This window comes from Onychomys torridus, chromosome 8, assembly GCF_903995425.1.
Source record: "Onychomys torridus chromosome 8, mOncTor1.1, whole genome shotgun sequence".
Taxonomy (NCBI): domain Eukaryota; kingdom Metazoa; phylum Chordata; class Mammalia; order Rodentia; family Cricetidae; genus Onychomys; species Onychomys torridus.
The window spans coordinates 86,651,356-86,674,523 of NC_050450.1; the positions used below are offsets into that span (position 1 = coordinate 86,651,356).

The window sequence follows — 23,168 nt, forward strand, 5'->3', positions numbered from 1 at the left end:
AATGGCTAAAAAGGTTGTATTTCTGTAAAACTCGGGTGCTCTGGAATCTGTCTTGAAATATCTATTGGTACTCTGCTTGGAAAAGGGTAACAGGAGGGAAATCTCTTCCTCTCTCCTTCCATCCAACCCATCCCTAATTTGTTACATTGACAAGTGCGCTAAAAGGAGAGAGAGAGAGAGAGAGAGAGAGAGAGAGAGAGAGAGAGAGAGAGAAAGAGAGAGAGAGAGAAACCCTCTTTGCCACATATGACCTGTCGTGGGTTTTGCTGAGGTCGGCTTGTTTAATCTGGCTCTGAATTGTGAGTAGTTTTGAGATTGGGGGTTAGTCAAAGCAGTAATGAGGACTGACATAAAAACAAACCTCTCTCTCTCTTTAAATTAAAAAATTTGCCAGATAACATCAAGAACATGAGGTCCCAATTTTGAAAATAAGACTCGCCTTATTTTTCTAAGAGGGAAATTCTAAATGTTAAAAAAGTGTCATCTTGCTTGTTCAAAATAAGGATTGAAAAGATCAAGGCAGCACGTGGCTTTTTAAGAATTCTTGTTGCTGCTCTTAGAGCTTAAAAATAAGTGGGGTGAGGAAGGGGAGAGTTGGGGTGAGGAAATTTAGCCAGCAGCTGGTAAGGCGGTGGTGCATGCCTGCAATTATAGCACACAGAAGGTTAAGGCAGGAAGATGGCTACAACTTTGAGGCTAGCCTGGTATACATAGTGAATTCCAGTTCAACCAGGACTACAAAGTGGGGCCCCTATCTCAAAAAACAAAACAATAACAACAGAAGCTAAGCAAACAAAAAAAAAATGAATAAAACATGTATCCCAGCACCACCAAAAAGAACCTCAAATAATAATTTATACCTGACTCACACTCCATGCTCTTAACCTCTGAGCCACCTCTTCAGATCCCTGCTCTGCACTCTGGAATAATTTACAAACTGTACATTGTTTGCTCCTGTACTTTTCTGAGTGGAAAATTGGGAAAATGGGTGTGTGCACATTAGGAAAATAACACTGATTTTTCTCACAGAAATTGCAAAGGCATCGTCGTTTGTCTGCGGTTCTCCAGACGCAAGGATGCTGAAGACAGTTCCACTGAGTCAGACGGAGAGCGATTAATGCCTTAATGGAAGTGCAGTTAGCGCTAGAGGTCTCTGCGGATGCAACCCTTCCACGGGCGAGCGACGGATTGAAGCCGCCACACCCAACTCTTTCTGGTTTCCACAGTCACTAGATGTGGAACGCTTGTGTCCCTCACTTACCAGAATGTGTCCTAAGGTGTCCCGTGAGCGCATCTCTCCTTTGGCATGCGTAGTTGCAGAGGTGACACTTAAAAGGTTTTTCCCCTGTGTGCAGCTTAATGTGGCGGAGGAGGTTACCTTTCTGAGTAAAAGATGCCCCACACTGATTACACTGGAACGGGCGTTCACCTTCAGAGAGGATGAGAAAGGAGAGCGCTGATCACAAGGCAGGCGGCAAAGCGTGTGCACTGATTAGATGCCTACGGCAAAAGCCCATCTCTTGGGCAGGTTTGCCCTCGGTGAGAGATCACTTGGGAGCTACAGGCTCAGAGACTTGTTGGAATCTTCTTCCTTGAAGAATGAACACTCCCACTCAGTACAGCTACTCTGGTTATCTTACTCTGAGTCAGTGCCAAGAGGCACAAGCCACCTGGGGAGCTGTCTAGAAGGTTTTCTATTTCTTGGCATCTGAATGCAGTCGCCTTTGAAGAAGGACTCAGAGATTCAAGCCTTCTTGTATTTCTGAGACAGGGCCTCCCTACGTAGCCCTGGCTGTCCTGAAACTCACTGTGTGGACCAGGCTGGCCCCAAACCCACAGAGATCCTCCTGCCTCTGCCTCCCGAGTGCTGATGCTGGCATTAAGGTCTTCGTTTTGTTAGGAGGTTTTACTCTTTTGTTCTTTTTGACAGGGCTTTTTCCTCTGTAGCCAAGGAGGGCATGGAACTCATGATGGTACTCCTGTTTGTCTCCTGAGTGATGGAACTGAGCCATTGAGGCACACTTAGATGCAAGATGTAAGGTGTCAAGCCAGGCATCAGTCTTTCACTTTAGAGTCCCTGTACCAGATGAAGTCTAGGGACTCAGTTTATGACTTTTTCATATGCCTTCCTACGGACTCCTTGTTTAATAGATGTATTTAAAACCAACAATAAAACCCGTATCCTTTTATCCACCAAATCTGAACCCAACACAGTAAGGGTGAATGTGCCATGTTAAAACACTCGGAAAAGAAAACTATTTGGCTAACCTTGATGGCTGATTTCATTGGTCTGTCTCTGTCCCTCTGTCTCTGTCTCTGTCTCTGTCTCTCTCTCTCACCCCCACCCCCAGGTCTCACAATGCAACTCTAGCTGCCCTGGAAGACCAGGCTGGCCTTGAACTCAGAGATCCACCTGTCTCTGCCTCTCCAGTGCTGGGATTCAAGGCATGCACCACCACACCAGGCCTTCGTTAGTCTCTTTTCTTTTTTTGGAGCTGAGGATCAGACCCAGGGCCTTGCGCTTGCTAGGCAATTGTTAGTCTCTTTTTAATCGTAGTATTTGCAGCGTGTTTGCCAAATGCATGGTGAAGCAGAACCAAGCGTCAGGGGTAAAATGGCAATGGAGAGCGGGAAAGAACCATCAAAATTACATCAGAAAGCAACGGAGGAATCCAAAGGCAGACCCACACTCCGCCTCTTCATCCCTCACATGGCTGCCCAGGACAGTCTTGAGAGCTGACAGAGGAGGCTATTTACCAGTGTGGCTTCGCTTGTGAACCATCAAGACATTGAAGCTAATGCAGGATAATCCGCACACGTCGCAGTTCATCTTCCCACTGGTCGGTCTGCCGCTGTCGTACGGTACCTGCCTCTCCAGCTTAATGCTTTCATATTCATTATACTCCCTTGCATAGCTGTACGGAATATCACTCTCTTCCGCATTTCCCACGGGCTCCGGCTTCAGAACGTTCTCGTCCCTTTCTCTGTGCTCATCTTTCACTTCCATGGAGTCTTCTGCAGGGGACACAAATGCGAGACGTGAGTGATGACGGTGTTTGAAGCTGGGGAGCAGCTCAGAAAAGAGGCCCACGTTTAACTGATGGTTAAATGCAGAGGAGGCTCAGGGAACACTGAATACATACAAAGCAAGAGAGCGCCAAGAGGGCCATCACTCATTGTTTGAATTCAGAACCACAGTTAGAGCAACACACACACACACACACACACACACACACACACACACACACACACACACACACAGAGCAGTGTCCTAGGCCATCCAGAAGGTTAGAGAGAACAAGTTTTAGCTGTGACTATCCAAAGAGACCACGAAGCCAACATTTCGAACAACCTGACCCTAGTCCTTGGAAAGAAGGAAGAGTCGCAGGTCTTTTTTGGTGGCTGCAGTTAAAAAGGCCATGGGACATGCTCTTTTGTTTCAAGATGAAAACACCATTTCAATGCTGCAGAGGCCTCCGTGCAGACCGCTAGGGTTGAGAGTGGAATGGCAAAACCGTTTTTCTGAAGCCATGTTTTGCCTCTTTCCTTCCTTGTGAACTGTGGGAAAAACTCTCTTATCTCTCTCTCGGAAGCTGTAGAGATAGCGTTGAAAGCAGAGGAAGTGTTGGTGCTAGAGAATCGTGTTGAGAAAGACAAAGGAGAAGTAATGCTTCATTTCAACCCCGGAGCCACTTCTACGGATCTGGGTGAGCTGGGTTCAGCCCAGTTAGGGGAAGAGACAGCTAGCCCTGGTCCAAGTAGGACTAAACTCAGGACCCTAGACCAATTCATTGGAGAGGGCACTGGCCCAAGTCAGTTATGAAAAAGCACCGCTCTTTAAAGGGCTGTTGCACTGTTGGGCATTCTTTTTACAGGTGGGGACAGTCAGAGGGATGGAACTCAGAATCTAGGCACACATTCTGTCTCAGCGACCTCTCCAGTCATTCTACATTTTGTGTGTGTGTGTGTGTGTGTGTGTGTGTGTGTGTGTGTGTGTGTAGGCCAGTCTCTCTGGGACCTGAGGTTCAGTAGTCAGGCTAGGCTGGCTAGCCAGCCAGTGAGCAGCAAGGACCATCTTGTCTCTACCTCTTCAGTGAGGGGATTACAAGGGCTTGCTATCATACCTGCCATTTCATTTGGGTGCTGGAGGTCAAACTCAGATCTTTCTGTGTGGCAAACACATATGTATGGTAAACCGAGGCACTGCCCATGCCCTCTACAATTCTTTTAAGAAGAATAACGTAAGATACGTGGAAGACACACTGGATGTAGTAACACACACCTTTAGTGCCAGCACTTGGGATGCCGAGGCAGGCAGATCTCTGAGAGTCCGAGGTCAGTTTAGTCTATGGAGCGAGATCCAGGTCACCCTGGCCCCCACCTCAAGACAAAACAAACAAACAAACAAACGAAAAACAAAAACAAAAAACAAACCCTAAAAAATTTGCCTCATGAGACCAGTGTTTGTAAGAGATTCCCATATGTAAAATATGCAGTATAAGTGTTTATTCTTTCAAATATCGAGTTTTTAGACATTGGAAGCTCCACTTCTTCACAAAGAAACACACATCCACAGAATTTAGAGCAAAAGAGAATACAGATACCAGTTACTCCAACCTCCTTTTTTCTCGGACGGGAAGTGTGGAAGCAGAGACGCTTTCAGCCATTTTCCGAGTTTTGCACAGCCAGTTAGCTCCAGGTTAGTGCTGGAGAGACGGCTCGGCAGCGGAGAGCGCTGGCCCCTCTCATAGAGGACGCGGGTTCAGTCCCCAGCACCCACATAGTGGCTCACAACCATCTGTAACTCCAGTTCCAGAGGACCTGACGCTCTCTTTTAACTTCTACAGGCGTGCAGGTGGTCACAAACATACTTTCAGTCAAAACATTCATACACTTAAAACAAAGTCTAAGCAACAACAACAAAAAGCTAAACTCACTCTCAGTTAGTTGGATTTGACCCCGAACACTCATATAAAAAAAGTCTGTTTGACAACTCCATTCCACACCCCTTCCTTCACTGGGGTGGATGTAAAAACCCAAAACACTCTGAGAAAAAAAAGATATTTTTAAAAAATACATCCCTTCCAAAACACATCAGAAGTGTTGATCCCACTGCCACAGGAGGAAGCAGAAGAGCTGCTGTGTGGGTTACCTTCCACCTCAGTTTCAGTTTTCACTTCTACCAAGGCCACCTTTCATCTGTACGAACTGTGTTTGCTTAACAGAGCAGGACGAACGCCACCCACCACCGACAGGGCCACGGCTGCCACCCTTCCACTGCTCACCACAGGCCATGGTTCACAACCTCCTGCCTGCAGCACTGGACGTCCGCAGAACCAGCTCAACACAGGCCGCAATTGCCGCCCTAGGCATCTTGGTTAGCTAGGAATTGATTTCTGTGTCCTATGGGGGAAGAGGTTAATCCCTAATCCCCCCATCTCTCTATCTCTCTCTGTCTGTCTCTCTCTCTGTCTGTCTCTCTCTCTCTGTCTCTGTCTCTCTGTCTCTGTCTCTCTGTCTCTCTCTCTGTCTCTCTCTGTCTCTCTGTGTCTCTGTCTCTCTGTCTCTGTCTCTCTCTCTGTCTCTGTCTCTCTGTCTCTGTCTCTCTCTCTGTCTCTCTCTCTGTCTCTCTCTCTGTCTCTCTCTCTCTCTGTCTCTCTCTCTCTGTCTCTGTCTCTCTCTCTCTGTCTCTCTCTCTCTCCGTCTCTCTCTCTCTGTCTCTCTCTCTCTCTCTGTCTCTCTCTCTCTGTCTCTGTCTCTCTCTCTCTGTCTCTCTCTCTGTGTCTCTCTCTTCCTGGATGGATCTTTCCTGTTATCACATGGAATCTGTACCCCTGAGTGTTGTTTTGTTTTAGTTGTTTTTCACTTTTTAAGAGAAGAGTGGCCTGAAGCTGGTGCCCTCCTCTCTGGCCCTGCTGTTCCAGCTGTAGGTGACATCCCACCAAAGCTTGAGTGCACTTCGGTTTGCATGTAGGCGTTTAAAAGAACCTCAACGGAAAAGTTCTTCTACCGAGAACCAAACCCAGCAGATTGAAAGGGCCAGCAGAAAAGAATCCTTTTCATTTGGGTTAGAAAATATGAACATGCCAGGCAGTGGTGGTGCATGCCTTTAGTCCCAGCGCTCAGGAGGCAGAGGCAGGCGGATCTCTGAGTTTGAAGTCAGCCTGGTCTTCAGAGTGAGTTTCAGGACAGCCAGGGCTACACAGAGAAATCCTGTCTGAAAAAAATAGACAAAAAAGAGGAAGAAAGAAAGAGAAAATATGAACGTGACTGCTCTCGGGCCACCACAAGCTCATTGACGTTAGAAAGTAGTGAGACCTGAGTGTGGGGTCTTTCTCTAAACAGGGGACCCAAGACAGCTGCTTCTTTCCTTATGATTTTGGTTGTGGAGGCCTGACCTGGACCTCAGTACCACCGCCAGGCTCACTATCAGAGCTTGGCTTTTTAGTCCTCAGCTGTAGAGCAAGGAAGGCAGTATTTAAGATGAGGGAGGTAAAGAGAGCTTGAGAGTCACGTGGGTGAGGCATTGGAGAAGTGTATTCGACTGCTACACCAGAAAAGTTTCTGGTATGGTTGTCTATTTATTTTTAGATCAACGACCTGGGTAACTTTTTGCATGGTTACTGGGGTTCGGCAACTTGATAGTTTATCATGGAAAGGCAACCAGAGGTGTAAACTCAAATACACAAAGCCAAAGGCAGGAATAGGATTCCTGAGAGACTACTGCGCTCAGCCCCAGCCTCTACACCTGGGCCACTGAAACCCAAGGCAGGAAAGACACTGGACTCCCCTAATGAAGAGAATCACTCCATACTTTGGGAGGAAGATTTGTTGGAGCCAAAGGAAGGAAGGAATTCCACTAACAGCGTAGGAAATCCCAGCAAGCCTGCCCACTGTCAAACCAGGACTCCGACTCCAAACTGACCCTGAGAGGCGGGCTCTCTTCTTCAGGCCTTCCTTCCACTCTGGACACTGGTATGGGAACTGCACGCTCAGCCAGACTTCCAGGCTTCAGATTCTTTAGGGCAAACTCCTTTTTCCATGTTCTTTGTGGTCTGTTCAGGCTTCTCATCACAAGGAGCCCAAGCACATTCTCTCTCCTCATCGCTTTCTAGTCAGATTAACACTTACTGCCTCAAAACTCCGCTAGCCTGGCTTCTGCCTCCATACCTCATCGACTCTGTCCCCTGCAACAACCTGCTCATTCCTAAATACAGTGTGTTCTTGTATGTAGCTCCCCAGAACTCCTGGACACCAGCCACCGTTCATCTGTGTGCCTACTTCTTCAATGAAACTACTTCTGATTGTTCCGTTCTCCATGTTTACCTCCTAATTACTGTTTCTAACCCTCTGGATACTTCTCTGTGACCCTTTCATCCAGTCTTAAAGGCTCCAACCAATGCCTTACATGATTAATCTCCAGATTATACAGCTCCACATGGGGCTCTTTCCTTCTCTCAGTCCTCTTCCCAAATCTTCTAAAGTCAAAGTATTTCTTCCCAGTACTCAAGCTATAAAAGCCTCACAATCATTTTTCCTTTTCTAGTTCGGGCCCCACCTTTGAGGGCTCATCAGTTTAGTCCTTGCCTAATTTCCACTCCCCATTTCCTATGTCCTTTCCTCCAAGCCCCTCTCCTCTCCTGTGATCTGTAGCCTCCATGCTCTTCACCTTTCCAGCTCATCTTATGTGCTGCTGTTTGCCACAGCCCTGCCAAAAGCCTTGAATATTCTCCACTGACAACAAGATAAAGTCCAAATGCAGAAGGAGTACTAAAAGGGCTTTTTGTATCTGGCTCAAGCTTATCCTTAGGACGTTGGCTTTTACTACAGACATCTTTATGCAACTAAACATCTAAGTGTCCTTAGTTTATTCATATCATTTCCATGTACTAGACGGTCTTTCTCCAACATTGCCATAAGCCCAAACCCTACACGTCTTCTAAAGCCAAATCAACATGCCATTTCCTCCCTATGTCATCCTCAATTCCCTCAGCTGGAAAACAGCCTGCTCTTTCCTCCTCTAGGTTACTTACAGACTCTTATTCCCTACAGCCATTAAGCTAGTTGAGGACAGAAGCCACACAGGCTGTGTGTGTGTGTGTGTGTGTGTGTGTGTGTGTGTGTGTGTGTGTAAAACTCAGCATTCTCTAAGACATCACTTAACCAGTAACTACTAAAAGCAGAGGAGGGCTGAACTGGAGAACGGTAGCATGGATCAAAGCACATACTGCTCTTGCTGAAGACCTTGTTCCGTTTCCAGTTCCCACATTGGTCAACTCACAACCACCGGTAACTCTAGACACAGGGTATCCAACACTCCCTCTAGCTTCTGTGGGCACCAGGAACCACAGGAACATCTCTGCACACATACACACATTAAAAAAAAAAAAGAAGAAAAAGTTGGGGATTTAGCTCAGTGGTAAAGCGCTTGCCTAGCAAGCGTGAGGCCCTAGGTTCGATCCTCACCTCAAAAATATATATATATTGGGTTGGGGATTTAGCTCAGTGGTAGAGCGCTCGCCTAGCAAGCGCAAGGCCCTGGGTTCGATCCTCAGCTCAAAAAGAAGAAGAAGAAGAAGAAGAAGAAGAAGAAGAAGAAGAAGAAGAAGAAGAAGCAGCTGAGGTGCTGGGTTCGATGGTACATGCCTGTTGTCCCAGCTACTCAGAAAGCTGAGGTAGAAGGGCCACACAGGAGCTCATGGGCCTGAGAATATTGTGGGCAATATAATGAGACTCCATATCAAAAACAGCAGCAGCAACAACAAAACCAAATAGAAAAACACATTCCATTTATTTATTTGTTTGTTTGTTTGAGACAGGGTTCTCTGGCTGTCCTGGAACTTTCTTTGTAGACCAGGCTGGCCTCAAACTCACAGAGATCTGCCTGCCTCTGCCTCTGCCTCCCGAGTGCTGGGATTAAAGGCATGAGCCACCATTGTCTGGCTCCTTTTAAATATTATTTTATTTTGTAGCTGGGTGTAGTGGAACATGCCTTTAATCCCAGCACTTGGGAGGCAGAGGCAGGCGGATCTCTGTGAGTTTGAGGCCAGCCTGGTCTACAGAGCGAGTTCCAGGACAGCCAGGGCTATAGAGAAACCCTGTCTCAAAAACAAGAACAACAAAATAAAAGACAAATTATTTTACTTCATTTTGTCTGCATGTGTATGCATTACTTGTGTGCCTGGTGCCTGTAGAAGCCAAAAGAGGGCATCAGATCTCCTGGAACTGGAGTTACAAACAGTTGTGAGTGCTGGGAATCAAACCCAGGTTCTCTGGAAGAGCAGCCCATTCTCTTAACTGGACCATCTCTCCAGTTCCCAAATTCCCCTCAAAAACATCCCAAACCAAATAATAACAACAACCAAACTAGCCCACCATGGTATTACAAGTCAGTAACAACGCCGTGCTCTAAAGGTGGAGGCAGAGGGATGGTAAAATCAAGGCCAACTGAGGATACATAGTGGCACCCTGAAACCAAATCAAACCAAAGTAAACACAGGAATAGCAATGGCAAAACAAAGAGACCCCAAAAGACCAGGGGACTGCACGGTTTTACAACAGAAATTGTGGATCTGGTGAGATGGCTCAGTGGGTAAAGGCATTTGCTGTGCAAGCTTGATGTCCCGAGTTCGATTCCTGGAACCCTCAGTGGAGGAAGAGAGCTGACTCCTGAAAGTTGTCCTCTGACCTCCAGACAAGCACTGGAGCACGTGTGCCCCTGCACATCCTACTTCCCACCAAGAATAAAATAGAGCCTGGACATTTGGTAGTGTCGCCTTGATCTGCTCATTTGGGAGAAGGGCCTCCATCGTCTGAGCTAGGCTTAGAGTCAGGTGCTACTACCCTTCCTGTACACGTGGGTGCTGGAGAGCCAACCCTGTGGGTGCTGGGGATTGAACCCAGGACTTGGTACAAGCTTGGCAGGAGGCACTTTACCTACTGAGTTACTTTTCCAACCAAAGTCTTTTGTCAAGCGAATGAGCTGTTTGTAGCGTGAACAATCTCCCACTTGGTTTTGTAAATTCGAACCTTATTATAATTAGATCGGGTTTCTTAAACTCCCAATTTGAACTGACTCTTCAAATAGCACCCAGAAGCTCCTTAAGGCACGGGCAAGATTTTTATTTTCTAAGTCAGGAGGTGGGTCTCTAGACGCTCATTTGATTATTACTCTTTAAACTGTAAGTTTAATTATAATCTGCCTTTTTGTATGTATGATCTATTTCATAATAAAAAATATTAAAGGCTTCCTGAGTAAATTTTGTATAATTGAACTTGTGGAGAAAAGAACACAGCAAACCACAAATTGCTGATAAAAGTAATTGCTATACATCCCCAGAGGGAGGGAAAGATGTCGAAATTGAATTTAACCCATAGGAAATTAGATTAAACTGAACTTTCTGAAGGAGCTGCTCTGGGGGACCATTGTTTCCATCTCTGTCTGTGTTCTGGAGGCAGCTTAGGAAGATGGCACACTCTAACGCATACACCCCCTGGAGAGAATTTTGTAGGCTGAAAAGAACAAAGGTTTGGCTCGCTGGGGCTGATGCACATGATTTCACTTCCTGGGGTGATGGTTATCGCATGAAAGGCTTGTAGTCCAGAGTAGACGTTTTTTGGTTTCACCTGAGACATTGCAAAAACAATAGGTCCTGGAAAGGATCCAGCGTGGAAATCCTGCAGGGGCAATAGCAGTCCCAGCCAACTGTGCCTCGGTTTGTTTTTACAGGCACATCAAATGCTCGGCTGGAGAGCAGACCCTATCAAAGACACAGAGAACAGGCAACTTGGGTTCCTTGAGTGGCGTGTTGCTAGAAGGAACATCCGAGTATTAAAAGGAGGTGCTAAATTTCTGCTCTGGACCATGAGTTCTCAGAACCCAACTCCAAGAAGGACAGAGGTGGAGTAATTAGCCTGAGGTTTGCCAGGGATGCGGCCAGAAGGGACAGAACAACACAGAGACTGTTAGATGGGGAAGTCAGAAAAGGGTGATGTTGTTCAAGTGTTTTACAAGGATGGAGGGTCATAATCATGAAATCTTTAGCACATGCAGAAGTCAACTGGATAACAAAGACACTTAATCATCTTAATGTGGCATTTTAATGATGCCACTGATTTGCTATGCCAATTCAGAGATAATGAGGCCCTAATGCTACAGATGTTCAGCCAGGCTAAAAGAAAGGGGGGTGGGATTTTCTAGCATGCCATTTTCTAACTATCCAATTAAACAAATTGTGAACGCACCTAAATAGTTTACCAGGTTTTGACAGCTGTTAATAGGATTTAGAAGCTTGAAGCAGGAGAGCAAAATGGGAGATACAGGTTCTGTAGGTGTCTCGTCTATATGGTCTGCTCAGTTCACACACACCGACACCTAGAACAGATCCCTTATAAAGTTAATATCTATACATATTTCCTACAACAGCCTCTTTGTATCAGGAATGGAAACACTGAAATGATGGGTCATTTCCATTTTCTAGTTCACAATTTTATGTAGAAAGGAATTTGAGAGAAAACCCTCTGATATTTGGGAACTCAAGAACAAGGAAGAGTTTGGGTATTTAACTGCTAACACTCTAGAGTCCAGTGCAAATGGAACTTCAGGGCAATGATTTGCAGGATCTGTTACGATCTCTCTTCTCTTGCCTTTAAAGACAAAAGGATGGACAGTTCTTCATTTTTAAAATGGCTATTTTTTAAGATCAAGAAAAAACTGGAAAAAGTGAACCAATCTGCAGAGAGATGAGATATTACTATCTTGATAGCTGGAGAGAGGATGGAACGGTTTGCGTGATGTTTGATTGCTTTGGGTTTTTGTTAAAACTCATTCTCTTTGGCCTTTTAAGTTTCTCTGTAAGGAATCTATGTGCATAAGAGGTAAATCACATCACTTCAAATGCAAGAGAATTAGCGCACCCCCAATTTAACAGTTACAAAAGACCCCCTTCAATTTTACCAATGACATCTGTGCCTTATTGTCCGACCATCAACACAGTTCACTCACATGATGATTTTGTTCAATGGCTTCAGGACATTTCCTGCCTTCCCAGTTAAAAGAGAGGAATATATTGCACCCAGCATCAGGGATATACTGCACCCAGCATCAGGAATATACTGCACCCAGCAGGAGGTGAAGTTTCAGCAGCCTGGCTCAGCTTGGCTTTTTAAATGCCTTGGGACCAAGTGCAGTTCTTCACTGAAAAAATGTAAGCAGTGAAGAATACAGTTCATGAAGGTTCTCTCTGAACCACAAAGCATTGTAAGTCTAAGGCATTGTTTTATTTCTGCCCAACATAAAGGCCATTTTCATCTGGCTCAGTAGCTACAAGCACTTATTGCTTTTACAGAGGACCTGGGTTCAATTCCCAGAACCTGCATGGTGGCTCACAACCTTCTGTAATTCCATTTCCAGAGGATCCAATGCCTCTTCTGGCCTCTGAGGGCACCAGGCACTAATGTTGTGCATATAAATACATATCGGCAAAACACTCATACACATAAATAAATAAATCTAGAAAGATTACTTTTACTTATTGTTTTAATCTATATATTATTTGGTATTTGTAATTCTGAGCAGTAACTGCTATGAATGAAAACACAGGCTGGAGGGATGCTCAGGAGTTTAGAGCACTTGTTGCTCTTGTAGGTTCAATCCCCAGCACCCACATGGTGGCTCTCAACCCTTTGTAACTCCATTTCCAGGGAATGCCCCCCATCCCTTTTTGAAACAGGATCTCATTCTGTAGCTCTGCCTGTCCTAGAACTCACAATGTAGGTCAGGTTAGCCTTGAACTCACAGAGATCCATCTGCCTCTGCCTCCTGGATTAAGGTGCTGGAATTAAATTGTGTACCATCATGCCCAGCACATATATATATATGTGTGTGTGTGTGTGTGTATATATATACATATACATATATATATATATATATATATATATATATATGTATATATATATATATATATGACAAGAATAACTTTGAACTCCTGGTTCTCCTACCTCCATCTTCCAAGTGCCAGAATTACAAGAGTGCATTGCCATGATTGGCTTCCATCTTTTTATTATTACTATTATTATTATTATACTATTATTATTATTATTATTATTATTATTATTATTATTATTAAAGTCTTCACTTAGAGGCTATGCAGAGGACTCTGTTGGTAAAGTGCTTTCTTCAGAGGCCTGAGGGCTAATATGGGATCTCTAGCATCCGTGTAAAAAGTCAGATGCAGTGGTAACATTTATGGTCTTAGTACCAGGGCAAGGGAGGGAGGATTCCCAAAGCTCCCAGGCTGGCCAGTCTTGATGAATTAGTTTGCATCCTGTGAGTGACCCTGTCTCAAAAAGCAAGGTGGAGAGTGATAGAGGAAGACATCTGACATGGACGCAAGGATGTGTCAAGCCTCACAAATACATGCAGACATATATGAACATCTGTCTACACACACACTGAGCATTCACCTCAAATGTTTAAAGCATGTTAAAATATAATTCTTAGCAATTCTTAGAAAAATTCAAAAGTTGTTATGCAAATGTAATAAAATTTGCTAAAGACTTTCTGGTTATCACAATATCAAACTCAGGGTCACAGGCAAACCAAAATGTCTTCCATGGCCACAGCACATATAGGTCCTGGGGTTTTGTTTTTGTTTTTGGGAGCTGAGGATCAAACCCAGGGCTTTGCGCTTGCTAGGCAAGCGCTCTACCACTGAGCTAAATCCCCAACCCCTAGTTCCTGTTTTATGTGGTGTATGGTGGGTCAGATAACACAGTCATTCCTTTACAGACTAGGAATAATTCCAAGGCTGTCCCAAGAACCTGCAGAATTCAGTTATTCTAGGAACTGGTGAATGAATGATTTCCTCAGGAAGCCTGAACCAATTCACTGACAACAACCAGGCCAAGGAAGGAAGAGTCTGTTTTCCAAATATTTTCCCTTTTTAATTGTATATTCTCTTCTCACCCAACTTGTTACTGTTGCTGAGTGCCAAGCCTGCCGCTACTGCATCTCCCCACTGAGCCCAGAGACACTGGCCGATCGCTTCCCGGTTTTCCAAATTCGATTCACACTCAGTGGACTGGAGTATTAGCTTCCCTCTTCTTCCAAGCCTGCCCACCCTAATGTCTTCCTCTTTCTCCATAGTATTGTTTGGTGTCTATGTCTGTACATATGTCCTTCCTTCCTCGCTCCTTCCTTCTTTTTTTGAAAGGGTTTTATCCCAAACCAGCTTTGGACTTACTATGTGGCCAGGATAACCTTGAACCTCTGATCCTGCTGCTTCTGTTTCCTCAGTGCTGGGATTATGGGAGAGTGACACCCCATCCAGTCAGTAGTACTGGAGGACCAGAGCTAGAGTTTGTGCGTCCGGGCAAACATTCTACCAGCTGAACTCTGTCGTCCTCCACCCCTGGCCCTTGACAGGGCTTTTCCTCATAGCTCTGGCTGCCCTGGAACTCATGGTGCTTCTGCTCAGCCTCCTGAGCGCGGGGGTTACAGGTGTGCCCCTCCATAGTCAGCTCCCAACAGCTGCAACGCTGTTCTCCTTGCACCTTGGACACTGGATGCCGGCTGGGCTCAGTGGGGATCTGTGGGTGCTCACCAAGCAACAGATGGAAGCAAAAGAAAGGAGGTGAGGAGGGAAGAAGGATGAATGATTGCCCTGTTCTTTGCCTGAAGTACAAAATTAGGGTTGATGGTGTTTTTAAAAATGGCACAGATTGTAGTTTTGCCTAAAGCTAGCACATTAGCAGAGAGTGGAAACAATAAATTGCTTCTAAGTAAAGGTACAACAATGAGACCCAAAGAATACGAAGAACTCTGTGGGGGGGGGGGGGGGGGGGGGGGGGGGGGCACGGGACAAAGATGAAAATTTCAGAGATTTTTTTTCTTTCTAACTGAAATAAAATATATAAAAAAGAATATCAAGTTGACCATCTGCGGCATTATTTGAACTTCAGCCCTTGTTTCTGTTCCTCCTTCCCTTTTTGACATTCAGTTAATGGGATGAGAGCATAAGTCACTGGGAGAGACTGCTGGCTTCTAGGTGAATGTGCATCATTAAAAGCACACTGGGGAACAAGCCATCTCGTCACTGGAACATGCTCATCCCTAGAGGGGGAAGCGCAACCGTTTAACAGCTGCCCAGTCACACACCGGAAGACTATGAGCAAGCGAAGATACATTCCAGCTCAACCAGAAACTGAGGAGGGAATGCTGTCTAACAGAATGAACCCAGAGTAGAAGCTAGCCAACAACCTGTGTTCATGTCTCTTCTATAGCCCAAGGAAATCCCTAAAGGCCATGAATAGAGATGGTGTCCACCGATCATATTCAAAGAATAGAACAGGTCCTGATAGTTACAGAGGAAAGATAATAAAGAGTCTCACTCTCCTTTTCCAGCTGAAAATATGATCAAATGCCTCACATTAACCAGATTATGACTTTAGTGAGAATTTCACTTCTATGAATTTTCTCATCTGGGCAAAGATAATATCTGCATCTCACAGGGTTTTTACAGTCATGAAATTAATCAAGATATCGCACAGTCCAAGCGTAACTGTTAGCATGTGTTATATTCATGACCTTGATTTAGGCAAAGATTTCTTAGATATGATACTAAAATCCTGATTCATAAACAGAAGTGTCTCATAACTTAGTAAGAAGACAAATAGCCCAGTTGAATGCACACAAATGGGTAGGAATGTAACTCAAATGGCAGAGTGCTGGCCTAGCATATCCAAGACCCTAGATTCAGTTCTTAGCACTACCAAAAGAGATTGTTAAAAAGCACCCAGCACATTTGCACTGACATTTCACCAAAGAGGTTGTACAAATGCAATGGGCCAATGATGATAGTCATCCGCAGTCACTGGAGAAACGCAGCTTAAAACTCAAGACACCTCTTCACACCTGCTTGAAGATTAAGTGAAAAGACACACAAAGACACAGAGAAAACAAAACCCTCACATGGATGGATGGTGGGGATATAAAATGGGGTAGCCATTTGGAAAACCATTTGGCGTTATGGCAAGTAGCCTCCCCAATGGTTCCCAGTGGTCCCTGCTTCTTAGTACCTACCTGGTAGTCTACCCTCCCCTTAAATGTGGGCTGGACCTAGACGATTTGTTTCCCATGAGCACAGTTGGCAAGAGTGGTTCCAGGTGTCGCTTCTGTGATGAGGTTAAAAGACGGTGACTGGATCTTGTGTGCCCCCCTCTTTCCTGATGTTTGTGCTTCTGTGGTAGGTAGGTAAGCTGTCGGGTCGCTCAAATGGCAAAGAACTGGAGCCAGTGCCAGGCCAGCCTCCAGGATAAAAATGAACAGCCTTTGGTCTAACAACTGTTAAGACTAACTCCTGACCACCGCCATTCGTCCATTCGTGAGTTCTAGGTTGTCTTTTCCCTTGTCAAGTCTTCAGAGGAGACAACAGTCCAGGGGAATGTCTCCGTCGGAATCTTGGGAGAGACTATGAGACAGAGGAGCCAGAGATGCTCCATCTATATTTCTGAGACAGCCATTTGTACCCAGGTTTGTGGTAATTTCTTTCTTTCTTTCTTCCTTCCTTCCTTCCTTTCTTTCTTTCTTTCTTTCTTTTTTTTTTTTTTTTTCTTTTTTTTTTTTTTGGTTTTTCGAGACTGGGTTTCTCTTTGAAGCCTGTCCTGGAACTCACTCTATAGACCAGGCTGGCCTTGAACTCACAGAGATCCACCTGCCTCTGTCTCCCAAGTGCTGGTAATTTCTTACACATCAACTGGTAACTAATATAGGAAATTCCTTATAAAATTAAAAATAAATATACCAAACAACCCTGGAATTCCACTCCTAAATATCTACCTGAAATGAAGACATATGCTCACATGAGACATATTAAAGTGTTCATAACAACATTATATTCACCAGTTTGGAACTGAACAAAATGTTTTGTATTAACAATGGAATCCTACTCAGTTATAAAAAGAAGTGAGCACGGAGCCAGGAATGATGTCACATGGCTTTAATCCCAGCACTCAGGAGTCTGAGGCAGGAAGGTCCCAAGTTCAAGGCCAGCTTGACTAAAGTAAAATATTAACTTAAAAATAAGCAAACGGCCGGGCAGTGGTGGCGCATGCCTTTGATCCCAGCACTTGGACCCATTCACCATCATTTAACCTAATCACAGAAGCGACACCTGGAACCACCTTTGCCAACTTCGCTCATTGGAAACAAATCTTCAGGGCCAGCCTGGTCTACAAAGCAAGTTTCAGGGCACCCAAGACTGTTACACAGAGAAACCCTGTCTTGAGAGAAGGAGGAGGAGGAGGAGGAGGAGGAGGAGGAGGAGGAGGAGGAGGAGAAGAAGAAGAAGAAGAAGAAGAAGAAGAAGAAGAAGAAGAAGAAGATCAGTGACACAGACATCACAGATGAACTTCCAAAACATTATTTCAACAAAAAGAAGGCAGAAGGGAAAGACATACTTTGTGTTATTCCATTTGTGTGGAAGGTCCAGAGATGGGGACGCTGTAGAGATGGCGTTCAGAGCAGCGGTTCCCCGAGGCTGCAGGTGAGAATGACAGGTACAAGGGTGGCTTGGAGGGTGGCAGAGATGGCCCTAAAACATGGTGGTGGTTATATAACTCTAAGCTCACCGAAAGAACAACCCCTGAACACACAAAGGAAGATAAATCAAAGCTAAACTGAGACTGCTTAAAAAAATAAAAAGGAAATCTTGGGCCAGTAAGATGGCTCCTCCCGTAAAGGTGTTTGCAGCACAAACTTGATGGCCTGAATTCCACCCCCAGGGCCTAGGTAAAGGTGGGAGTGGGGAACCAACTCAGTAAAGTTGTTCTCTGACCTCCATATGGTGTGGCATGCCCCTCCAATAATAAAAAAATAACCACAGCCGGGCAATGGTGGCGCACACCTTTAATCCCAGCACTCAGGAGGCAGAGGCAGGCGGATCTCTGTGAGTTCGAGGCCAGCCTGAGCTACCAAGTGAGTTCCAGGAAAGGAGCAAAGCTACACAGAGAAACCCTGTCTCAAAAAACAAAACAAACAAACAAAAAAAACCAAACCAACAACAACAAAAAAAAACCCACAACAATAAATAAATAAATAAATGTATTAAAATAAGGATATCTAAAGTTGGATGGGTAAAGATAACTAATGGATAAAGAAAACTAAATTGACAGCCAGCTGCCTTAATAATGAGTCTCAAAGGGGGAGAGTTCCACTTCTCATTCCCTATGAGAAGATTGGGGACAAGAGTTTTGTTGTTGTTGTTGTTGTTCTGAGCTATGATCAGACCCATATGACAGATCCTCAAAACATTATCCTTAACTCCTTTTGTTTCTACATAACTGATTACCTGTCCTTTTCAATAAATGTATACCTGGTTAAAAACTACAAAGCGCAGGTTAACTCAGTGGGAGATCGCTTGCCTAGCAAGCACAAGGCCCTGGGTTTGATCCTCAGCTCAAAAAAAAAGAACAACAACAACAAAAAAAACCTACAAAGCACACCTCCTCATTGGCAATAGGAAAATAGCCTAACACAATTTATTCTAAGTTGATAGGACACCTCCATGCTTAGTTATGCTAGTATCTATTACAGACAGAGCCTAACCTCTTTCTAAATCATGCCACAATCCACAGGAGGCACACAGCTTCTCAGACTTGCTTGTTATCTGGTTCCTTAATAGTTGAGTGTGCTTTGCTAGACTATGGTTGTTAATTAATGGGTACAGCCCTGGCTCCCGAGGCAGCAGAAGCAAGTCTTCACATGCGCATCCAGGGATGTGGACTTAGTGGTCTCAGAAGACAAAAGAAGCAAACAGAGTGATCTTTTCTGGAAGGCCTCAGAAAAAGGGCTAGTAGAACCTGGAGGACCGGAAGAGCAAGCTGGCCAGCTAAGGAACAGGTCAGATAAGAATATCAGAGATGCCAGGTGTTGGTGGCACACACCGTTAATCCCAGCACTTGGGAGGCAGAGGCAGGTGGATCTCTGTGAGTTCAAGGCCAGCCTGGTTTACAGAGTGAATTCCAGGACAGGTAGGGCTACACAGAGAAACCCTGTCTTGAAACAACAACAACAACAACAACAAGGCAGAGATGGTTCTGGGATTCAATCAATAAAGAAATAATAAAGGAGCACACAATAGTCTCTGCAATGTGGTGGATAGAAGTGAGGCCACAAGCCTAGACTGACTTAGGAGAAGCTAATGAAAGCCTTTTCTATTTCCTCCAGGGCTGCTCCACACTTCCTGGAGGAATAGCAAAGGGTAACAAAGGCTTGGCTGGGATTTCTGTTTCGGCAGGCGCAGGTGCGGAAGGGTTGTCTCTAACAAATCTTGTCACTGTCTTGAATGCCACCAGACCGACGAAAATAGCGAAATATCTATCATGATCCTGTTTTTACTTCTTCGGTTGACATAATTAACAAATGTATTATGGGTAAGGTCACACATTATTTTTAATTATTAAACCGTGGGTCTCCATATGTTACTGTTTAGACAGCGTCACTCGCTGAAGAGTATAGTTTTCAAGACTGTCATCCCTGCAACCTCAAATCTAGCTCCAACTGCAGTCAGCGAGGACAGCTTTCAACTAGGCAGCTAAATGAGAAAACATCTGTGCTTACCAGTCAAAACGAGAAAGGTCACATGTTAAACCCAGTTAATCTTGTTTATTGGTGTTTGAAGGTTATACGCCAAGGGCTGGATTACCAGGGTCCTCCTTCAGGCCTGCCTCTGATGTCTTTATTCATTCTGCCGTGGGTGAGACACTTGAAAACCCAGGGCCCTGGAAGCTAGTCAGTCACTTTTAAATGCAGGTTTGCTAACCCTAACCTGAATACTCTGTCAGCCTGTTGCTGGGCCTCCAGTTAAATGCTAGAAAAGACCACATAACAAAACAGTCAGGGGAAGATGACTGTTTCCTTTCTAAATTGTCCTCCAAATTTCCATCCACTGTTTTCCTATGGATAAAGCACCCAAAACATTCCTCCACCACAATCAAGAAAAATGAACAGCCTTGATCAGTGAGAGATAAAGTTAAAAGGTTGTCCTGGGCTAGGTTCGAGGATTGCAGACCAAAGAGGGACAGACAGGCTGGAGAAGTCACTATCAGACCAGAGGACCTGGGTTCAATCCCAGACACTAATAGGAGGAAAGGAAGGAGGGGTGTGTCCATCTGTTATTCTCTAAGCAGAAAACAAGATTTTTTTTTTTTTATGTTGGAACTACAACATGAAAACATCATTAAAACAAAACACTGAAGTCAAGAGTTATGGAGAGAAGGCTCAGTAATTAAGAATACTTGCTGCACTTCCAGAGGGCAGGGGTTCGGTTCCCAGCACCCACATCAGGGGCTCACAATTGCCGTAGCCCTAGTTCCAGGGGATCTGACATCCTGTCATCTGTCATCCGTGGGCATCTGCACATATACGCACTTAGGCATACAAATAAAATAAGTAACATTTCAAAAAATGAGCCCTAAGACTGGAGACACTTTGGTTAGCTCCTGTTAATCTTTTCTGAGCTGTGGACCTCTTAAAATATATGTATGCCAAGCAACGTGAAACAATGTGCTACCAAGAGATTTTTCTCAAACCCTGAGATAGAAGGCTGAGAAATTCTGCCCTAGACCTTTAAATTAGCTCAGGCTCACATGAAAGGTGTCTCTACACTGTGCCTTGTACAAACAGTGGTTTGGCATTCAAATCTTCTCACAAGTGTCCCTAAAAGAAATTGGAAATATTATGCTTCTCCCTTATACACTGAGACATTAAGACGGTACTAAATTGGCATTTATACTTTTCCATCATAGTTTACTTTTTTTTTTTTTTTAATCCCAAGATAGGGTTTCTCTGTGTAGCCCTGGCTGTCCTGGAACTCACTCTGTAGACCAGGCTGGCCTCGAACTCACAGAGATCCACCTGCCTCTGCCTCCTGAGTGCTGGGATTAAAGGTGTGTGCCACTACTGCCCAGCATAGTTTACTCTTAAACAAATCCACAAATATTTCTTTGTTATAAATACTGATTGCTCTGGGTGTGTCCAATCTTTTAATATTGTGAAGCAATTTTGTCACCTACAAAGTTCACATTTGAGAATCACACAACTGAGTTACAAACAAATTTGCAAAAAAAAAACAAAAACAAACAACAAAAAAAAAAACCTCTCAGTGTTTTAAATAAACTTAGGATTCTATGTTGGGCCACATTCATAGCTATCCTGGGGTGCATGTGGCCCATCAGTCCCAGATGGAACATACCTGGAACTGTTATTACATCTTTTTAAAAGTATGCAAACTGGTGAGATGGCCCAGTGGGTAAAGGTGTTTGCCACCAGGGCTGATGACCAGAGTTCCGTCCTCGGAACCCACTTGGTGGAATAAATGAATTAATAGATGTAAAAAAGTATCTACTCAACACCAGTATTAGTCATGTGATTCATCCTGCCATAAATTAACTAATATATAAACAAGCTTTTTAAAAATATATATATAGCATTTCTCCATGAACTTCTATTTCCAGTGTGCTTTCCCCATAAAACCTTATCCTGATGAGCTGCCCTCACATGCTGTACTCTTCTATTGCTCTGCACCTACACTATAAACACCCTGTTGTATGTTTCCTCATTAAAATTACATAAGAAAATGGTTTTTTTCATTTTTTGGTTGCAATGAGGTGCCACATGTAAACAAATTATACATTGAATTTTGTATTTTTGCTTTTTATTACTTTTGAGGCAAGGTCTCTCTATTTAGTCTTGGCTGTCCTGGAACTCACTATGTAGCCCTGACTGGCCTCAATTCACAGTAATCTTACTGCTTCGACAGATTATAAATAGTGGTATAAGGACTGTAGGTATGCTCAATGCTTTTCTAAATTGAATTATGGCAATAATTAGCATAAGATTGATTAAATAATACAGCTATAGTTCTTATTTAGTAATTATCAAGAATACAAATGAAAATAATTAGGAATCTCTCTATTAAGAAATTGGTTTTTCTGTTCTTCAAGCTGGACCAAAACTCACTATGTGGCCAAGGCTAGCTTCAAACTCACACTCCCTTGCCTTTGCCTCCTGAATGTTGGGACTGCAGGCATGTTCAGGCGATGCCTCTGAGAAGGGCAGAGGGATACAACTTGCAGAAATTTGGTCAAAGAAATGATCTAAGAGTCCTTTTCTTATCCTGAAAGTAGTCACTTGAACTATGAGTTGGAGTAGGCTCGTTGGGAAAGGAGAGTCGCAACCACATGGGCCACCAGTTTAGACCAGGAAAAGAACACACTGAAGTTGACGACCTAGAAATTAGTTCTCTCTCTCTCTCTCTCTCTCTCTCTCTCTCTCTCTCTCTCTCTCTTTTCCAGAGCCAAGGACCAAACCAGGGCCTTGCGCTTGCTCTACCACTGAGCTAAATCCCCAACCCAAAATTAGTTCTCTTAAAATCATCTTTACCCATCCAAGATCTGAAGATCACTGCTAATAAAGCTCACGTGGTCGGACTAGCGAAATAGCTAAGCTGTTAAAGACTAAGGTTCACAAGGCCAAGATATCCTCACATGCTCTTCACTCAATCAAACAATTATCTACTAAGTACTTATGGGCAATGCAGGGGTGAATGAACAGATGGATGGACGGACAGATGGACGGATGGACAGACCAATAGATGGACGGATAGATGGATGGGTGAATGGAAAGGCAGAAAGAAACAAAGTAACAAGCATGGACATTTACTATCTGTCCAGAACTCTGATATTAAAGAATACAAATAGATTCGTGGTGAGTGCCTATAATCCCAGCACTTGGGAGGCTGAGGTGGGAGGATCACTTGAGTATGCGGTTACTGTGGATAACACAATGAGTTCTAGGCCAGCCTGGGACCTTGCTTTAAAAGAAGAAAAAAGAAGGAGGAAGAGGAGGAGGGGGAAAGAGGAGGAGGAGAACTAGAAGAAGGAGAATTAGAAGAAGACGATGATGATTCTTTAGGGCATGATGGATTGCAGTAGGCCCCTGCCATAACAGTTATAATCAAAATGGAGTTATAACATGGTGGTCATTGGCCCTTATCCTGTGGGAGTAGGTAGGAAGCCATTACTATGGGAGTCTTTGAGAGTTTTGAGTTTAATGTCACGGCAGCTGTTCCCAGGCTGAACGTTTCTGCTCCTGCCTTGTGCCTTTTGTG

The 23,168-nt window shown here is 44.3% G+C and overlaps 1 protein-coding gene across 1 annotated transcript in view; it reads right to left on the reverse strand.

Moving 5' to 3' along the window:
- Window positions 1–23,168, reverse strand: part of Ikzf3 (IKAROS family zinc finger 3) — a 95,084-nt gene that overhangs the window by 28,943 nt on the left and 42,973 nt on the right. The window contains exons 4-5 of the mRNA XM_036194613.1: window positions 2,758–3,015; window positions 1,262–1,429 (exon numbers count right to left, since the gene is read on the reverse strand). Of these exons, the coding sequence (XP_036050506.1) occupies window positions 1,262–1,429; window positions 2,758–3,015 (426 nt within the window). The remainder of the gene's footprint in view (window positions 1–1,261; window positions 1,430–2,757; window positions 3,016–23,168) is intronic.